The sequence below is a fragment of the Nerophis lumbriciformis genome, linkage group LG12 (genome assembly GCF_033978685.3).
Source record: "Nerophis lumbriciformis linkage group LG12, RoL_Nlum_v2.1, whole genome shotgun sequence".
Lineage (NCBI taxonomy): Eukaryota > Metazoa > Chordata > Actinopteri > Syngnathiformes > Syngnathidae > Nerophis > Nerophis lumbriciformis.
The window spans coordinates 10,195,699-10,213,507 of NC_084559.2; the positions used below are offsets into that span (position 1 = coordinate 10,195,699).

Here is a 17,809-nt window from a genome sequence, read left to right on the forward strand (position 1 = left end):
ACCAAATTTGTAAATAATGACTTTATCCTTTGAACATTGGGAACACTATAATAATTCTGCCCAAAAATAGAAATAGCTGTGTGTGTGATGGATGTGAGCCACCACTAGGCTGATCAGTGCAACAGCAGGCAGTCATGAATGCTAAGCATAACAATAACGTACATATACACACACACATAACAATAACATACATATACACACACACATAACAATAACATACATATACACACACACACACATAACAATAACATACATATACACACACATAACAATAACATACATATACACACACACATAACAATAACATACATATACACACACACATAACAATAACATACATATACACACACACATACACACACACATAACAATAACATACATATACACACACACATAACAATAACATACATATACACACACACATACACACACACATAACAATAACATACATATACACACAGGGTCCATTGCCAGGGTTCATGTGGTCAACATATATCAAATAAAAACTAAATAAGATAAGGCTCAGAATGGTTTCTTAACAAAACCTTTCTACATATAAAGTGCTTTTTTTGATTGATTGATTGAGACTTGTACTAGTACAGGGGTCGGCAACCTTTACCAGTCAAAGAGCCATTTGGACCAGTTTCACTAATTATAGAAAACAATGGGAGCCGCAAAATTTTTTTGAAATTTTAAATGAAATAACACTGCATACAATTTTTTTTTTTGCTTTGTGCTATGTATAAACCAGGGGTCTCAGACACACTGCCCACACCTTCATGTGGAATTTGAAAGCTGGTGCGGCACGCGGGTTTTAAATGAATGGCGCTTGTCAGCGTCATGCGTGCAGTGATGGTACAGCATATAGCGCCCACTACAACCAGCGTGCCTGATCAGCCACATGTTGATTGTAGCTTCCGCTTGCTCACGTAAGCGACAGCAAGGCATACTTGGTCAACAACCACACAGGTTACACTGACGGTGGCGGTATAAAAAAAACTTTAACACTCTTACTAATAATGCGCCACACTGTGAACCCACACCAAACAAGAATGACAAACACATCTGCACCGTAACACAACATAAACACAACAGGACAAATACCCAGAATCCCATGCAGCCCTAACTCTTCCGGGATACATTATACACCCCCGCTACCAAACCCCGCCCACCTCAACCGACGCACAGAGAGGGGGGGGGTTGATGTGTGAGGTAACAGGCTTGGGGTGGGGGCGGGGTTTGGTGGTAGCAGGGGTTTATAATGTAGCCCGGAAGAGTCAGGGCAGCATGGGATTCTGGGTATATGTTCTGTTGTGTTTATGTTGTGTTAAGGTGCAGATGTTCTCCCGAAATGTGTTTGTCATTCTTGTTTGGTTTTGGTTCAAAGTGTGGCGCATTATTAGTAAGAGTGTTAAAGTTGTTTTATATGGTCACCGTCAGTGTAACCTGTGTGGCTGTTGACCAAGTATGCCTTGCTGTCACGTACGTGTGCAAGCAGAAGATGTATATTATATAACAAATGTTGAACTGGCACGCTGTTGATACAGATTGTAGAGGGCGCCAAATGTTGTACCATCATGGCACGCCCTTATTATAGCCGTAAGGGTAAAAATCGGTGAATATTAATCCCGGGAGTTTTCTGTGAGAGGCACTGAAATCCGGAAGTCTCACGGGAAAATTGGGGGGTTCAGCAAGTAAGCTGCTGAGCCGCATCAGAGTGATCAAAGAGCCGCATGCGGCTCCGGAGCCGCGGGTTGCCGACCCCTGTCCTAGCCCGTTAGCTGCTAGCATGCCGTGTGTTGTGCCTCAGTGTGCATTGTTTACACAACGTGTGTTACGCTACTTAATATGTCCTACTTAATATGTCCGTGTGGAAACTCATTCGGTACACCTCCGAACCGAACCGAACAAATACACGTACCATTACACCCTTACCATAGAGTGTATGCTTTTTGTGTCATAAATTCAATTCAATATGTGTGAGTGTGAAGGTTGTCTATCTGTGTTGGCCCTGCGATGAGCTGGCGACACATATTTTCATATATTTCTGCCCAATAACTCAGATATGGCAACACTAGCGAGCAGCGGAGAATATGAAGTGATTTTTGGTCCAGAACATATTTTGCTTTAGTCATTACTGACGTGTGGACTTGGGATTGAAAACATTACCTTCATTGTTTTTGGGTCAACCAGGTGCGTTGCGATGTTCATTTCATATTCGGTAAGTTTGACCCCCTCAACACCGATCCTCTTCATAAGCTGCTCCGCCTGAAGGCATAAAGGCACATTAAAATAGGAGGCCAAATGCTACTAAAGTAGGAAAAAAAAAGTTGTTTCTAACACAATGTTTGAGTTCATTTGGAACATGCATGCATACAACATGATACATCACCATTTCCAGTTTCTCTATTCAAAAATGTTCGAAAAGAAGTAGGAAGAAGCAGAGCTTATTTATTTATTTATTCCTACCCCCTTTCCTTTACATAGCAGTTGCTAACACTTTTGTTCACTTCCTGTTCTCAATTTAACCACAATACACTCCATAAGAAATAACATTACAAATATCTAGAAAATGAATGGATGGATGGAATACATTCAGAATGTTTATCATTGTTGTGCCCATTTGATTGTAGACTCTTACTGACACCTTGTGGCGATATGAAAATACTATGCTTCATTAGTTTGGGCACTTCCGGGTTGACGATGTCAGTTCAGTTCATGAGACAAGTGAGAAGTAGACGAGTTGTGTTAGCTCTTACAAGCCTTGGAAAAGATAAGTATGTAAGAAAACTGTTTAACTTGTTTATATAAGTCAATATTAAGGTGGAAAGTGGTTACCGTATTTTCCGCACTATTAGCCGCACCTAAAAACCACAAACTTACTCAAAAGCTGACAGTGCGGCTTATAACCCGGTGCGCTTTATATATGGATTAATATTAAGATTCATTTTCATAAAGTTTCGGTCTCGTAACTACGGTAAACAGCCGCCATCTTTTTTCCCCGTAGAACAGGAAGCGCTTCTTCTTCTACGCAAGCAACCGCCAAGGTAAGCACCCGCCCCCATAGAACAGGAAGCGCTTCTTCTTCTACTGTAAGCAACCACCCGCCCGCGTAGAAGAAGAAAAAGCGCGCGGATATTACCGTTTCATTTCCTTTGTGTGTTTACATCTGTAAAGACCACAAAATGGCTCCTACTAAGCGACAGGTTTCCGGTTCATGAAAAGACGCAATCTCTCCATCCGCACACGGACTACCATTTCACAGCAACTGCCTAAAGACTTTCAAGAAAAGCTGGCTACTTTCCGTGCATATTGTAAAAACAAGAGAGCTGAAAAAAAGATCCGGCCAGAGAACATTATCAACATGGACGAGGTTCCACTGACTTTTGATATTCCTGTGAACCGCACTGTGGATACAACGGGAGCACGTACGGTGAATATTCGCACCACAGGGAATGAGAAGTCATCCTTCACTGTGGTTCTAGCTTGCCATGCTAATGGCCAGAAACTTCCACCCATGGTGATATTCAAAAGGAAGACCTTGCCAAAAGAGACCTTTCCAGCCGGCGTCATCATAAAAGCTAACTCGAAAGGATGGATGGATGAAGAAAAGATGAGCGTGTGGTTAAGGTAAGTTTACGCGAAGAGGCCGGGTGGCTTTTTTCACGCAGCTCCGTCCATGTTGATATACGACTCCATGCGCGCCCACATCACGCTGGTTTTTAATATATTATTAAAGTTTGACTGACCTATCTGACTGTTTTTTTGACATTCCTTTAGCGCAGTTAGATGCGGCTTATAACACGGGGCGGCTTATAGGTGGACAAAGTTTTGAAATATGCCGTTCATTGAAGGCGCGGCTTATAACCCAGGGCGCCTTATGGTGCGGAAAATACGGTAAATTTGATAGTAAGATTTTTGTGCATTTTTATTGGATGTTTTGAGGACTTAAAATGGCCGTTACACCATCAAAATAGTTTCAACACTCAGCAGTATTTGTTTGATGATAGTACTGTATATTTGTGTAAAGCTAATACTTACATATTGTGTATTACATTTCAGTATGTCATTTGAATCACATAGCTTATAAATTTGTCATTGTGTGTTTAAAAAAAATAAAAAAATAACAGTCCAGTGCAAGACAAAAGTAAAGATAGGAAAAGATAAAGCAAGATAAACAACAATAAAGAACCGAAATGGATTCATCTGCTTTGGAACTTTATTAGACGCCTTGGATTGTTTGTTAGCTGTCTGCCTTGCTGTATAACCTCAACACGTATAGCGAGGGCAGAACAATCATGTTTCTCCTTCTTTGTACTTAGTAAACACTTTAAGTTTGACGAGTTTCTTAAAGTGGATCATATTAGTAAATTGTTGGATTTCTTTCCTGAATCCATTCCATCAATTAATTCCACATACTGATATATTGAAGGTCTTAAGTGTTGTACGTGCGTAGAAATCAATTAAGGCAGTGTTTTTCAACCACTGTGCCGCGGCCCGTGAGATACAGTCTGGTGTGCCGTGGGAGATTATGTAATTTCACCTATTTGGGTTAAAAATATTTTTTGCAAACCAGTACCGTATTTTCCGCACTATAAGGCGCACCTTAAAACCACAAATTTTCTCAAAAGCTGACAGTGCGCCTTATAACCCGGTGCGCTTTATATATGGATTAATATTAAGATTCATTTTCATAAAGTTTCGGTCTCGTAACTACGGTAAACAGCCGCCATCTTTTTTCCCGGTAGAACAGGAAGCGCTTCTTCTTCTACGCAAGCAACCGCCAAGGTAAGCACCCGCCCCCATAGAACAGGAAGCGCTTCTTCTTCTACTGTAAGCAACCACCCGCCCGCGTAGAAGAAGAAAAAGCGCGCGGATATTACCGTACGTTTCATTTCCTTTGTGTGTTTACATCTGTAAAGACCACAAAATGGCTCCTACTAAGCGTCAGGGATCCGGTTCATGAAAAGACGCAATCTCTCCATCCGCACACGGATTACTATTTCACAGCAACTGATATTCCTGTGAACCGCACTGTGGATACAACGGGAGCACGTACGGTGAATATTCGCACCACAGGGAATGAGAAGTCATCCTTCACTGTGGTTCTAGCTTGCCATGCTAATGGCCAGAAACTTCCACCCATGGTGATATTCAAAAGGAAGACCTTGCCAAAAGAGACCTTTCCAGCCGGCGTCATCATAAAAGCTAACTCGAAGGGATGGATGAAGAAAAGATGAGCGAGTGGTTAAGGTAAGTTTAAGTTTACGCGACGAGGCCGGGTGGCTTTTTTCACGCAGCTTCGTCCATGTTGATATACGACTCCATGCGCGCCCACATCACGCTGGTTTTAATATATTATTAAAGTTTGACTGACCTATTTGACTGTTTTTTTGACATTCCTTTAGCGCAGTTAGATGCGGCTTACAACACGGGGCGGCTTATAGGTGGACAAAGTTTTGAAATATGCCGTTCATTGAAGGCGCGGCTTATAACCCAGGGCGCCTTATGGTGCAGAAAATACGGTAATTATAATCCGCAAATAATGTGCCGTTGTTGAGTGTCGGTGCTGTCTGGAGATCGGCAGACTTACCACGTTATACTCTTCCATATCAGTAGGTGGCAGCAGGTAGCTAATTGCTTTGTAGATGTCGGAAATAGCGGGAGGCAGCGTTTAGGTAAAAAGGTATCTAATGCTTAAACCAAAAATAAACAAAAGGTGAGTGTCCCTAAGAAAAGGCATTGAAGCTTAGGGAAGGCTATGCAGAACGAAACTAAAACTGAACTGCCTACAAAGTAAACAAAAACAGAATGCTGGACGACAGCAAAGACTTACTGTGGAGCAAAGACGGCGTCTACAAAGTACACCCGAGCATAGGATAGGATAGGATAGGATAAAACAGTACAGAACATGAACGCTGATGGATCGCCACGAGGCGCCCTGTAAAAGGTGGGAAAAAGCTAAAACGCTGGGGAATAAGATGAGTAAAAAAATACAATCTAGACTGGGCTCCTAAGGGGGCCTAGTCTGGAGTGGGAAAAAATCTCCATGCCATGCGCACATGAACATGTTACATTTAATCCCGACAACTCGCAACAGAGGGGCTAGGGGTTGGACAGCAGCAGATGACATAGCACCCCAAACCATCACCCAACCATGCAAATTTTGCATTTCCTTTGGAAATCGAGGTCCCAGAGTCTGGAGGAAGACAGGAGAGGCACAGGATCCACGTTGCCTGAAGTCTAGTGTAAAGTTTCCACCATCAGTGATGGTTTGGGGTGCCATGTCATCTGCTGGTGTCGGTCCACTCTGTTTCCTGAGATCCAGGGTCAACGCAGCCGTCTACCAGCAAGTTTTAGAGCACTTCATGCTTCCTGCTGCTGACCTGCTCTATGGAGATGGAGATTTCAAGTTCCAACAGGACTTGGCGCGTGCACACAGCGCAAAATCTACCCGTGCCTGGTTTACGGACCATGGTATTTCTGTTCTAAATTGGCCCGCCAACTCCCCTGACCTTAGCCCCATAGAAAATCTGTGGGGTATTGTGAAAAGGAAGATGCAGAATGCCAGACCCAAAAACGCAGAAGAGTTGAAGGCCACTATCAGAGCAACCTGGGCTCTCATAACACCTGAGCAGTGCCAGAAACTCATCGACTCCATGCCACGCCGCATTAACGCAGTAATTGAGGCAAAAGGAGCTCCAACCAAGTATTGAGTATTGTACATGCTCATATTTTTCATTTTCATACTTTTCAGTTGGCCAACATTTCTAAAAATCCCTTTTTTGTATTAGCCTTAAGTAATATTCTAATGTTGTGACACACGGAATTTTGGATTTTCATTTGTTGCCACTTCAAATCATCAAAATTAAATGAAATAAACATTTGAATGCATCAGTCTGTGTGCAATGAATAAATATAATGTACAAGTTACACCTTTTGAATGCAATTACTGAAATAAATCAAGTTTTTCAAAATATTCTAATTTACTGGCTTTTACCTGTACATTCTAAGATATTATCTATAACAAATGACATGTTTTTTTACCACTTTGTAGTTGAGGTTCTTCATCACGTACACAAATACTCCTCCATTTTTGTTGGTTCTGTTTAGGGTTGCAAAATTCCGGGAATATTCAAAGTTGGAAACTTTCCATGGGAATTAACGGGAATAAACATTGAATGCAACATGCTAGATCTTGCAGCATGCTTAATAGCTAAAACAACCTGATTTAATGCAAATTCAGTAGAATGTCAACCCTTCACTGTGCATTCCTCAATCACATGTGCAGTGTATTTTTCCATCACATGCACAGATAATTCCCAGCATGCTACACACTACAGCAGGGCTATTGAGGCCACACTAGTATTTGAGCCCAAGGACTTCATCCAGTCAGGTAAGTCTTGATGATATTACTTTTTTTTTTAAAGCCTACTCCAATTGTTTAGCTCAGTGTTTTTCATCATTTTTTGAGCCAAGGCACATTTTTCCCGTTGAAAAAATACGGAGGCACACCACTAGCAGAAATCATTCAAAAACGAAACTCAGTTGACAGTAAGAAGTCGTCGTTGCAATTGTTGGATATGACTTTAAAGCATAACCAAGCATGCATCACTATAGCTCTTGTCTCAAAGTAGGTGTACTGTCACCACCTGTCACATCACACCCTGACTTATTTGGACTTTTTTCCTGTTTTCCTGTGTGTAGTGTTTTACTTCTTGTCTTGCGTTCCTATTTTGGTGGCTTTTTCTCTTTTTTTTGGTATTTTCCTGTAGCAGTTTCATGTCTTCCTTTGAGCGATATTTCCCGCATCTACTTTGTTTTAGCAGTCAAGAATATTTCAGTTGTTTTTATCCTTCTTTGTGGGGACATTGTTGATGGTCATGTCATGTTCGGGTGTACATTATGGACGCCGTCTTTGCTCCACAGTAAGTCTTTGCTGTCGTCCAGCATTCTGTTTTTGTTTACTTTGTAGCCAGTCCAGTCTTAGTTTTGTTCTGCATAGCCTTCCCTAAGCTTCAATGCATTTTCCTAGGGGTACTCGCCTTTTGTTATTTTTGGTTTAAGCATTAGACACCTGTTTACCTGCACACTGCCTTCCGCTGTTTCCGACATGTACAAAGCAATTAGCTACCTGCTGCCACCTACTGATATGGAAGAGTATTACACGGTTACTCTGCCGAGCTCTAGACAGCACCAACACTAGAAAACAACACATCATTTGCAGACTATAATTACTGCTTTGCAAAAAAATATTTTTAACCCAAATAGGTGAAAATAGATCATCTCCCGCGGCACACCAGACTGTATCTCACGGCACAGTGGTTGAACAACACTGGTTTAGCTGACTATTTATATCTGTGTGTGGCATTGCATTAGTGTTTTACAAGCTTCTCATCTTATTCCACGGAATAAGATGGACTGTGTCCAACTTTGAATAATCAAAAAATGGTCAAAATTTCCAAACTTCCCATGGTAAATTTCCGGAAAGTTTCTGGAAATTTACCAGAAACTTTCCACCCCTTTGCAACCCTAGTTCTGTTATAATTTAGTTCATATCATTCCGGATCAAAATGTATTCCTTTTTGCATCATTGATCCATGTTTCTGTTTTTGTATGTACAGTATGTGTAATGAAAATAAAATGAAACCAGGTTTTAAATAAATACCCTTTTCTTGGCTTGGTTTTTCTGTTTCGCGGTCGGGTCCATGGCGTCCAGAACCCATTTGATGCTGTAGTAGGTGGCTGCTCCAAAGATGGTCAACCTCACCAGCATGCCCACCACCTCATTCCTGGTCAACGGCCTCAACAGAGCCTCTCTGGGGAGATCTTTCAGCATCTTAGCTGGCTGGCGTCAGTCCATTAGCTTACTGCAAGTGGTGTGGTAGAAGACAGGTGAACATCAAGTGGTGTGGTAGAAGACAGGTGAACACAACAGGTCAAATGGTTAGCTGTAGAGTTGTATCACTCGCAGACCCTTGGACGGCTCCCTTTTTAAAATCTCACTCATGCAATTCCCATTAACTAAATGCACACTAATTTTACCCATCTGTATGTTTGTAAAATAATAATGTATATTAGTTTTGTATATTCAAAACTATAATGTACTATGATTCAGTCCGCATTTTAATTTTTTGGCTTGTGTATTATATTACTCCATATCCACTACATCTAGTTTCAATACACTACAAGGACGATACTCCCAGAGATGAGTGCCATGTACACAACTCGCTGCTTAAAGCGAGTGCACAACATCCTGAAGGACAGATACCACCCAGCTCATGGCATCTTCAACCTGCTACCCTCTGGAAGGAGGTATAGATGGATTGGCGCCAGGACCAGCAGAATGTCTCACAGTCTGTATCCCCAGGCTGTGAGACTGCTAAATGAACAGCCTGCCCCTTTGCTGCCCCGGACCATCTTATTACCTCACTCTTCACCACCTCAATAATTGTGCTCTGGACATTGCATTGCTGCAACATCAACGTAACACCCATCAGACATCTGACTGTTCCCACCCCCACGTTCCTCTATTCGCCATCTTCTTGACAATGCTAAACTGTAAACTATGGTCAACCTGCACTTCAACGCAGTTTCTATGCCGCTGGACAAAGCTCAAACAAAGTCTCGTTGACATGTATGACTTAAGTGTTATTATGACAATGACAATAAAATAATTGATTGATTGATTGATTGATAGATACTAGAGATGCGCGGATAGGCAATTATTTCATCCGCAACCGCATCACAAAAGTCGTCAACCATCCGCATCCACCCGAACTAACATTTAATCAAAACCGCACCCGCCCGCACCCGCCCGTTGTTATATATCTAATATAGACAATGCAAGGCATTAGTGAGGTTATAAAGCTTTTGCCTGTTAAAGAAAGGAGACTGATCCAATGCTGCAGAGACATTCAATGCGTGCCACACTGTCACGGCCCAGACGCACACCAGTGCGCAATCATCTGGGAGCCGCGCTGAGCGCACCTCCAAGCACGCTCGCGCCACTCAAACTGCTGCAGGCAGCGGCGTTCTATCTCGTTTTAACATCCTGTGGCACTCTTCTGGGATCACGGCGGACGAAACTGCTCATGCTCAGGTTGTTTGTGGAGGTTCGGGGTTTTGCACAAATGTGATGCACCATGTTAGATGTCCCGGTTTTGTGACTGTCGTAGACATAAACAGCGTCGCAGCTCTTGCAAATCACGTAGCCAGCATTACTATCATCCTGATTTACAACCTCATAAAAACGAGTCCACGCTGAACTTTTCTGGCCTTTTTTCCCCCTGGTCTTTAGTATTCCCTTTTTTAGTTTGTCGCGTACCACGTTTGCTGCCGGCGTTGCCATCTCGTTTTTCGTATGTGGGTAACAACATTTAACTATGTATATATATTTCCGAATTGGTTTAACTGCCACCCGCCTGAATCTATTTAAAATCTATTTTTATTTTATTTCAACCGCCCGACCCGACCCGCGGATAAAATCTAATTTTTTTTTTATTTCAACCGCCCGACCCGCGGATAATCCGCGGACTCCGCGGTTGTGTCCGCAAACCGCGCATCTCTAATAGATACATTTAAATCCAAAAAGTTACAGTCACACCAGGAGATCAAATCCGTTGTCCTTCAAATAAACAAATACAAACAAACAATATGTCTAAATAGTCAAATTATAAGTGCATATAATTACTATATTTGTATTATTAGTTTTGTATATTCAAAAGTATTTATGTACTATGACTCAGCCCGCATATTCACGTTGTGGCTACTACATCTGCTTTTAATGGGTCTAAATACTCAAATAAAGTGTGTATATAATTACTCTATACACATGAATGCACTTCTCTAATTGATATTAAACCACATTTTGTTACCCTGTATTTAGTGATGGGTCGATGAGGCGTCATGAAGCGTTTTGACACATTGCAAAACTGTATTGATACTGTGTCGATACTGTGTCACTAAATACTGACATCTGCTGGACATTAAAAATCCCTACAGGCAACCTATGGACCGACTCAACTGACACTGATTTGATGCCCTAGTACAGGGGTCACCAACCTTTTTGAAACCAAAAACTACTTCTTGGGTACTGATTAATGCGAAGGGCTACCAGTTTGATACACACTTAAATAAATAAATATATTGTCATTTGTAAGTTACACGTAAGTGTGATTTAAACAAGAATAGCTAAATAAATAAATGTATATATATAAAAAAAAATGGGTATTTCTGTCTGTCATTCCGTCGTACTTTTTTTTTTCCTTTTACGGAAGGTTTTATGTAGAGAATAAATGATAAAAAAACACTTAATTGAACGGTTTAAAAGAGGAGAAAACACGAAAAAAATTTAAATAAAATTTTGAAACATAGTGTATCTTCAATTTCGACTCTTTAAAATTCAAAATCCAACCGACAAAAAGAAGAGAAAAACTAGCTAATTTGAATCTTTTTGAAAAAATTAAAAAAAATAATTTATGGAACATCATTAGTCATTTTTCCTGATTAAGATACATTTTAGAATTTTGATGACATGTTTTAAATTGGTTAAAATCCAATCTGCACTTTGTTAGAATATTTAACAAATTGGACCAAGCTATATTTCTAACAAAGACAAATCAGTATTTCTTCAAGATTTTCCAGAACAAAATTTTTAAAAGAAATTCAAAATACTTTGAAATAAGATTTAAATTTGATTCTACAGATTTTCTAGATTTGCCAGAATAATTTTTTTGAATTTTAATCATAGTAAATTTGAAGAAATATTTCACAAATATTCTTCGTCGAAAAAAACAGAAGCTAAAATATTTATTATTCTTTACAATAATTAAAAAAAAAAAAATACTTGAACATTGATTTAAATTGTCAGGAAAGAAGAGGAAGAAATTTAAAAGGTAAAAAGGTATATTTGTTTAAAAATCCTAAATTCATTTTTAAGGTTGTATTTTTTCTCTAAAATTGTATTTCTAAAAGTAACAAGAAGCAAAGTAGAAAATAAATGAATTTATTTAAACAAGTGAAGACCCATCCATCCATCCATTTTCTACCGCTTATTCCAAGTGAAGACCAAGTCTTTAAAATATTTTCTTGGATTTTCAAATTCTATTTGAGTTTTGTCTCTTTTAGAATTAAAAATGTCCAGCAAAGCGAGACCAGCTTGCTAGTAAATAAATACAATTTAAAAAATAGAGGCAGCTCACTGGTAAGTGCTGCTCTTTGAGCTATTTTTAGAACAGGCCAGCGGGCGACTGATCTGGTCCTTACGGGCTACCTGGTGACCGCGGGCACCGCGTTGGTGACCCCTGCCCTAGTATATACAATAATATAAACCAAGTCATTGTATTTCATTTAGGATTATTTCATATCTTCATTTAAATAAAAATATATTTGTATCTTTTTTAGATACAGTCAATAAATAATGTGAACATGTATCATAACATGGAAATCTAAGAGAACGTGTTGGGGATGATTGTGGACTGGGAATTTTTTTAATTAAATTTTTTTACACATTTTTATAAAAAAAATAAAATAAATACAAGTTTTTCCGACGTATTACATTTTAGACGATTTCTCTTAGTTATTATTTCTCCGGCTGTAGAAAAGACACGCTCACAGGGCACAGAGGAGGCGTCAGTGCGACACAGTTCGCGTATCGGTCACGTGACCAAAACAGCTCATGATCGGTCACGTGACTTTCTAAAAGCGGTACGCGCACCGACACAGGGTTTTTGCTCTATGAGCTCGACGCATGCGCCGATGCATCGGTGTTGCATGTATTTGTATGCATGTGTACTGATAATAAATTGAACCCTGTATTTGTATGCATGTGTACTGATAATAAATTGAACCCTGTATTTGTATGCATGTGTACTGATAATAAATTGAACCCTGCATTTGTATGCATGTGTACTAGTGATGGGTCCGGCAACACCGATGCATCGGCGCATGCGTCAAGCTCATAGAGCGAAACCCTGTGTCGGTGCGCGTACCGCTTTTAGAAAGTCACGTGACCGATCATGAGCTGTTTTGGTCACGTGACCGATACGCCAACTGTGTCGCACTGACGCCTCCTCTGTGCCCTGTGAGCGTGTCTTTTCTACAGCCGGAGAAATAATAACTAAGAAGAGACGACTGAAGTGTTGATTAAGGCTGAAACGACGCGTCGACGTAGTCGATGTCATCGGTTACGTAAATACGTCGACGCAGTTTTTGTGCGTCGGCGCGTCGCATATTTACGTCACACTACTGTCATGGCGGAGCGCAAAGCAGACGATGCGAGCGAGGGGAAAAAAGCACGCCAAAAGTCGTCAAAAGTGTGGGAGTATTTCACCAAACGGCCTAATAATGTTGTTGTATGCACACTGTGTCGAGCGGAAATGGCCTATCATAGCAGCACAACGGCTATGAACGAACATTTGAAAAGAAAACCCCCGACAGCGTTCTTGCCATCACCATCAACAAGTCATTCGTCCGCGTGCGTATACGTTGTCATCATTACACAAAAACATGAATGTGTCATTTGTATCTGCGTTGTAAATTCATAAACTAAAGCACCGTTTGCTCTGAGAGGCGCGTTTGGCGTGCCTGTTCAGTGTTTACAAAGACGCGCTCCTCTTTAACGCTGTGGAGAGGCGGCGGGGGCGAGCGAGCGGCGAGGCGGGGCGCTCCGGGAGCGACGCCGCAAGAGACAGGGGACGACGAGCGAGCGAGGAAGAGGAGCTGAAAAGCGAGGAAAGAAAGAGAAAAGAGTTGGAAGAGAAAAGACTTTGTGTAAAATTAAAAGATTGTAAACCTGGCAAAGCCGTCTGGCGTTCAGTCTGTCGGTCCTGAAAGAACCCCACGGCACAAGACGTGTCACAAACGCTAACGTTAATTAGTTGTGCAAATACCTTTTACAACATTAACAGTTACATATACTATGTACAAACCAACAATTAACTTTCACTTTAATCATACTATCTTGTTGTGTTATTAAGCAAAATAAGCAATACTTTTACTTTTGTTGAAATGTTTACACTGTACACTTTTTTGTACTGGATGTTTAGCTTTATTTTTGCACATTTTAGCAAATAAGCAATACTTTTACTTTTGTTGAAATGTTTACACTTGTTACAGGATATTTCCGTTTTGCACTTTTTTGTATTGGATGTTTATCTTTATTTTTGCACATTTTAAAGCAAAATAAGCAATACTTTTACTTTTTAAATGCTTATACTATTCCAGAATATTAAGATTTGCACTGGATGTTTACTTTTATATTTGCACATTAAAAAAAGCAAATAAGCTACTTTTAATTTTGTTAAATGTTAAAAGTTTTAAATGTTTACATTGTTACAGAATATTTTGTCATGTTGTTGTCAATGTTGACTGAGTGGCCATACTTTTTTTTTTGTAAATAAAAGCCATGCCTTTTGAAAAAACTGGCCTACATTTATTTTTTTCCTCTTCATTTTAAATAAAAAAAATAATCGGTAAAAGGAAAAATAATCTATAGATTAATCGAAAAAAATAATCTATAGATTAACCGATTAATCGAAAAAATAATCTATAGATTAATCGATAGAAAAATAATCGTTAGCTGCAGCCCTAGTGTTGATATCAACCAAACCTAACCCCCCCGCCCCCCCTTTTATATCCCACACCCGGATTGTAAATAATGTAAAGAATTCAATGTATATACTCTGATGATTAACTTGTGTGATGACTGTATTATGATGATAGTATATATAATAATAATAATAATAATACCTGGGATTTATATAGCGCTTTTCTAAGTACCCAAAGTCGCTTTACATGTCTATATATATCTGTATCATTAATCAATTTAAGTGGACCCCGACTTAAACAAGTTGAAAAACGTATTGGGGTGTTACCATTTAGTGGTCAATTGTACGGAATATGTACTTCACTGTGCAACCTACTAATAAAAGTCTCAATCAATCAATGAAAGAAATCGTCTAAAATTGAATACGTTGGAAAAACTGTTTTTTTTTTTATAAAAATGTGAAAAAAATTAATTAAAAAAAAATCCCAGTCCACTAGCATCCTCATTCACAATTCATTCTCTTAGATTTCCATGTTATGATACATGTTCACATTTTTTATTGACTGTATCTAAAAAAGATAAAAATATATTTTTATTTAAATGAAGATATGAAATAATCCTAAATGAAATATTTATATTATTGTATATACTAGGGCATCAAATCAGTGTCAGTTGAGTCGGTCCATAGGTTGCCTGTAGGGATTTTTAATGTCCAGCAGATGTCAGTATTTAGTGACACAGTATCGACACAGTATCAATACAGTTTTGCAATGTGTCGAAACGCTTCATGACGCCTCATCAACCCATCACTAAATACAGGGTAACAAAATGTGGTTTAATATCAATTAGAGAAGTGCATTCATGTGTATACAGTAATTATATACACACTTTATTTGAGTATTTAGACACATTAAAAGCAGATGTAGTAGCCACAACATGAATATGAGGGCTGAGTCATAGTACATAAATAGTTTTGAATATACAAAACTAATAATGCGAATATAGTAATTATATGCACTTATAATTTGACTACCGTATTTTCCGCACCATAAGCCGCCCTGGGTTATAAGCCGCGCCTTCAATGAACGGCATATTTCAAAACTTTGTCCACCTATAAGCCGCCCCGTGTTATAAGCCGCATCTAACTGCGCTAAAGGAATGTCAAAAAAACAGTCAGATAGGTCAGTCAAACTTTAATAATATATTAAAAACCAGCGTGATGTGGGCGCGCATGGAGTCGTATATCAACATGGACGAAGCTGCGTGAAAAAAGCCACCCGGCCTCTTCGCGTAAACTTACCTTAACCACTCGCTCATCTTTTCTTCATCCATCCCTTCGAGTTAGCTTTTATGATGACGCCGGCTGGAAAGGTCTCTTTTGGCAAGGTCTTCCTTTTGAATATCACCATGGGTGGAAGTTTCTGGCCATTAGCATGGCAAGCTAGAACCACAGTGAAGGATGACTTCTCATTCCCTGTGGTGTGAATATTCACCGTACGTGCTCCCGTTGTATCCACAGTGCGGTTCACAGGAATATCAAAAGTCAGTGGAACCTCGTCCATGTTGATAATGTTCTCTGGCCGGATCTTTTTTTCACAGTATCGACACAGTATCAATACAGTTTTGCAATGTGTCGAAACGCTTCATGACGCCTCATCAACCCATCACTAATGTGTACTGATAATAAATTGAACCCTAAAACCACTTCTATGATCAGGCGCGTTTGGATGACTTGGGTCCATTTAGTTGTCGACACATTTCCAAAATCGAAAGGGACAAGCGGTAGGAAAAATGGATGGATAGACGTTAGAGCTACATAATGTCAAGGACACGTTATAACGCCAACATTCCAGCTATAAATAAATAAATAACGCACCAAATTCTATTGAAAACCGTCTATATACGTCATACATTTAATTGCGTTCCTTTATTTTCTTTGGTGGCTAAAATGTTTCAAATAAACGGTGAACGCGTCCGACCTTAGCATTAGCAACCAGCACTTTGTTCAGTTAAATTCATTGAATCGTCATACAATTTGAGTTGCTAATTTACAATATCGGCGATCAATAAACGAATATTTACACATAAAAAATCTGTACTTACACGTTAGATGTCCAGCTTACCGGAGAAGATTCAAAGGATGTAAATATACGCGCATCTGCGGTGCATCACGGATACTGCGTCGGGTGGAAACACCAACTTCCGGTTGGTCCCCCCGGATGACTGGTTTTGTCATTACAGAAAAGATCAACTAGATGGCAGACTTTGCTCACAACTAAATAGATCAGCACCATGGATAGCATCCACATGAATGCAGCAGGTTTGAGAGGTTTGAACATTATAAATGTAATAATGACTATATATACAGAGGTGGGTAGAGTAGCCAGAAATTGTACTCAAGTAAGAGTACTGTTACTTTAGATATGTATTACTCAAGTAAAAGTAAGGAGTAGTCACCCAAATATTTACTTGAGTAAAAGTAAAAAGTATGTTGTGAAAAAACTACTCAAGTACTGAGTAACTGATGAGTAACATACACACACATATATATATATATATGTATATATATATATATATATATATATATATATATATATATATATATATGTATATATATATATATATATATATATATATATATATACACACATACACACATATATATATACACACACACACACACATACACATATACATATATATATATATATATATATATATATATATATATATATATATATATATATATATATATATATATATACAGTATATAATTTATATGTATTTATTTTGTCGTTTTTGTTTACATGTTAAAAGTGTTTTAATGAATATACATGCATGTTTAACACATATAGATTCCTTTCTTTCATGAAGACAAGAATATAAGTTGGTGTATTACCTGATTCTGATGACTTGCATTGATTGTAATCAGACAGTAGTGCTGATAACGTCCACGTTTTCAAATGGAGGAGAAAAAAAGTTCCTCCTTTCTGTCTAATACCACATGAAAGTGGTTGGTTTTTGGCATCTTATTTGTCCAGCTTCCATATTCGTTTTTATACACTTTACAACAAATACATTGGCGGCAAACTCCGTAGCTTGCTAGCTTGTTTGCGCTGGCTTTCGGAGACTCTTATTTTGAAAGCGCAGGCGCGATGGAGCGGCACTTTTATTGTGAAGACAGGAACTGTGCAGTCAGTCTTTAGGCTTGTGACGGGATGTACGTTTGAAATAAAAAAAAGTGTCTTTTTTCCTTCACAC

General features: G+C 39.2%; 1 protein-coding gene across 2 annotated transcripts in view; it reads right to left on the minus strand.

Annotated features, from left to right (window-relative positions):
• atad1a (ATPase family AAA domain containing 1a) overlaps positions 1–16,754 on the minus strand; it is a 43,903-nt gene extending 27,149 nt beyond the window's left edge. Inside the window, exons 1-3 of one of the 2 annotated variants that reach the window (XM_061985889.2) lie at positions 16,652–16,754; positions 8,669–8,870; positions 2,170–2,268 (exon numbers count right to left, since the gene is read on the minus strand). In XM_061985889.2, the coding sequence (XP_061841873.1) occupies positions 2,170–2,268; positions 8,669–8,839 (270 nt within the window). In that variant the 5' untranslated portion in view covers positions 8,840–8,870; positions 16,652–16,754. The remainder of the gene's footprint in view (positions 1–2,169; positions 2,269–8,668; positions 8,871–16,651) is intronic. The other variant, XM_061985890.2, reaches the window with a different exon arrangement.
• Between the last annotated feature and the right edge of the window lie 1,055 nt (positions 16,755–17,809).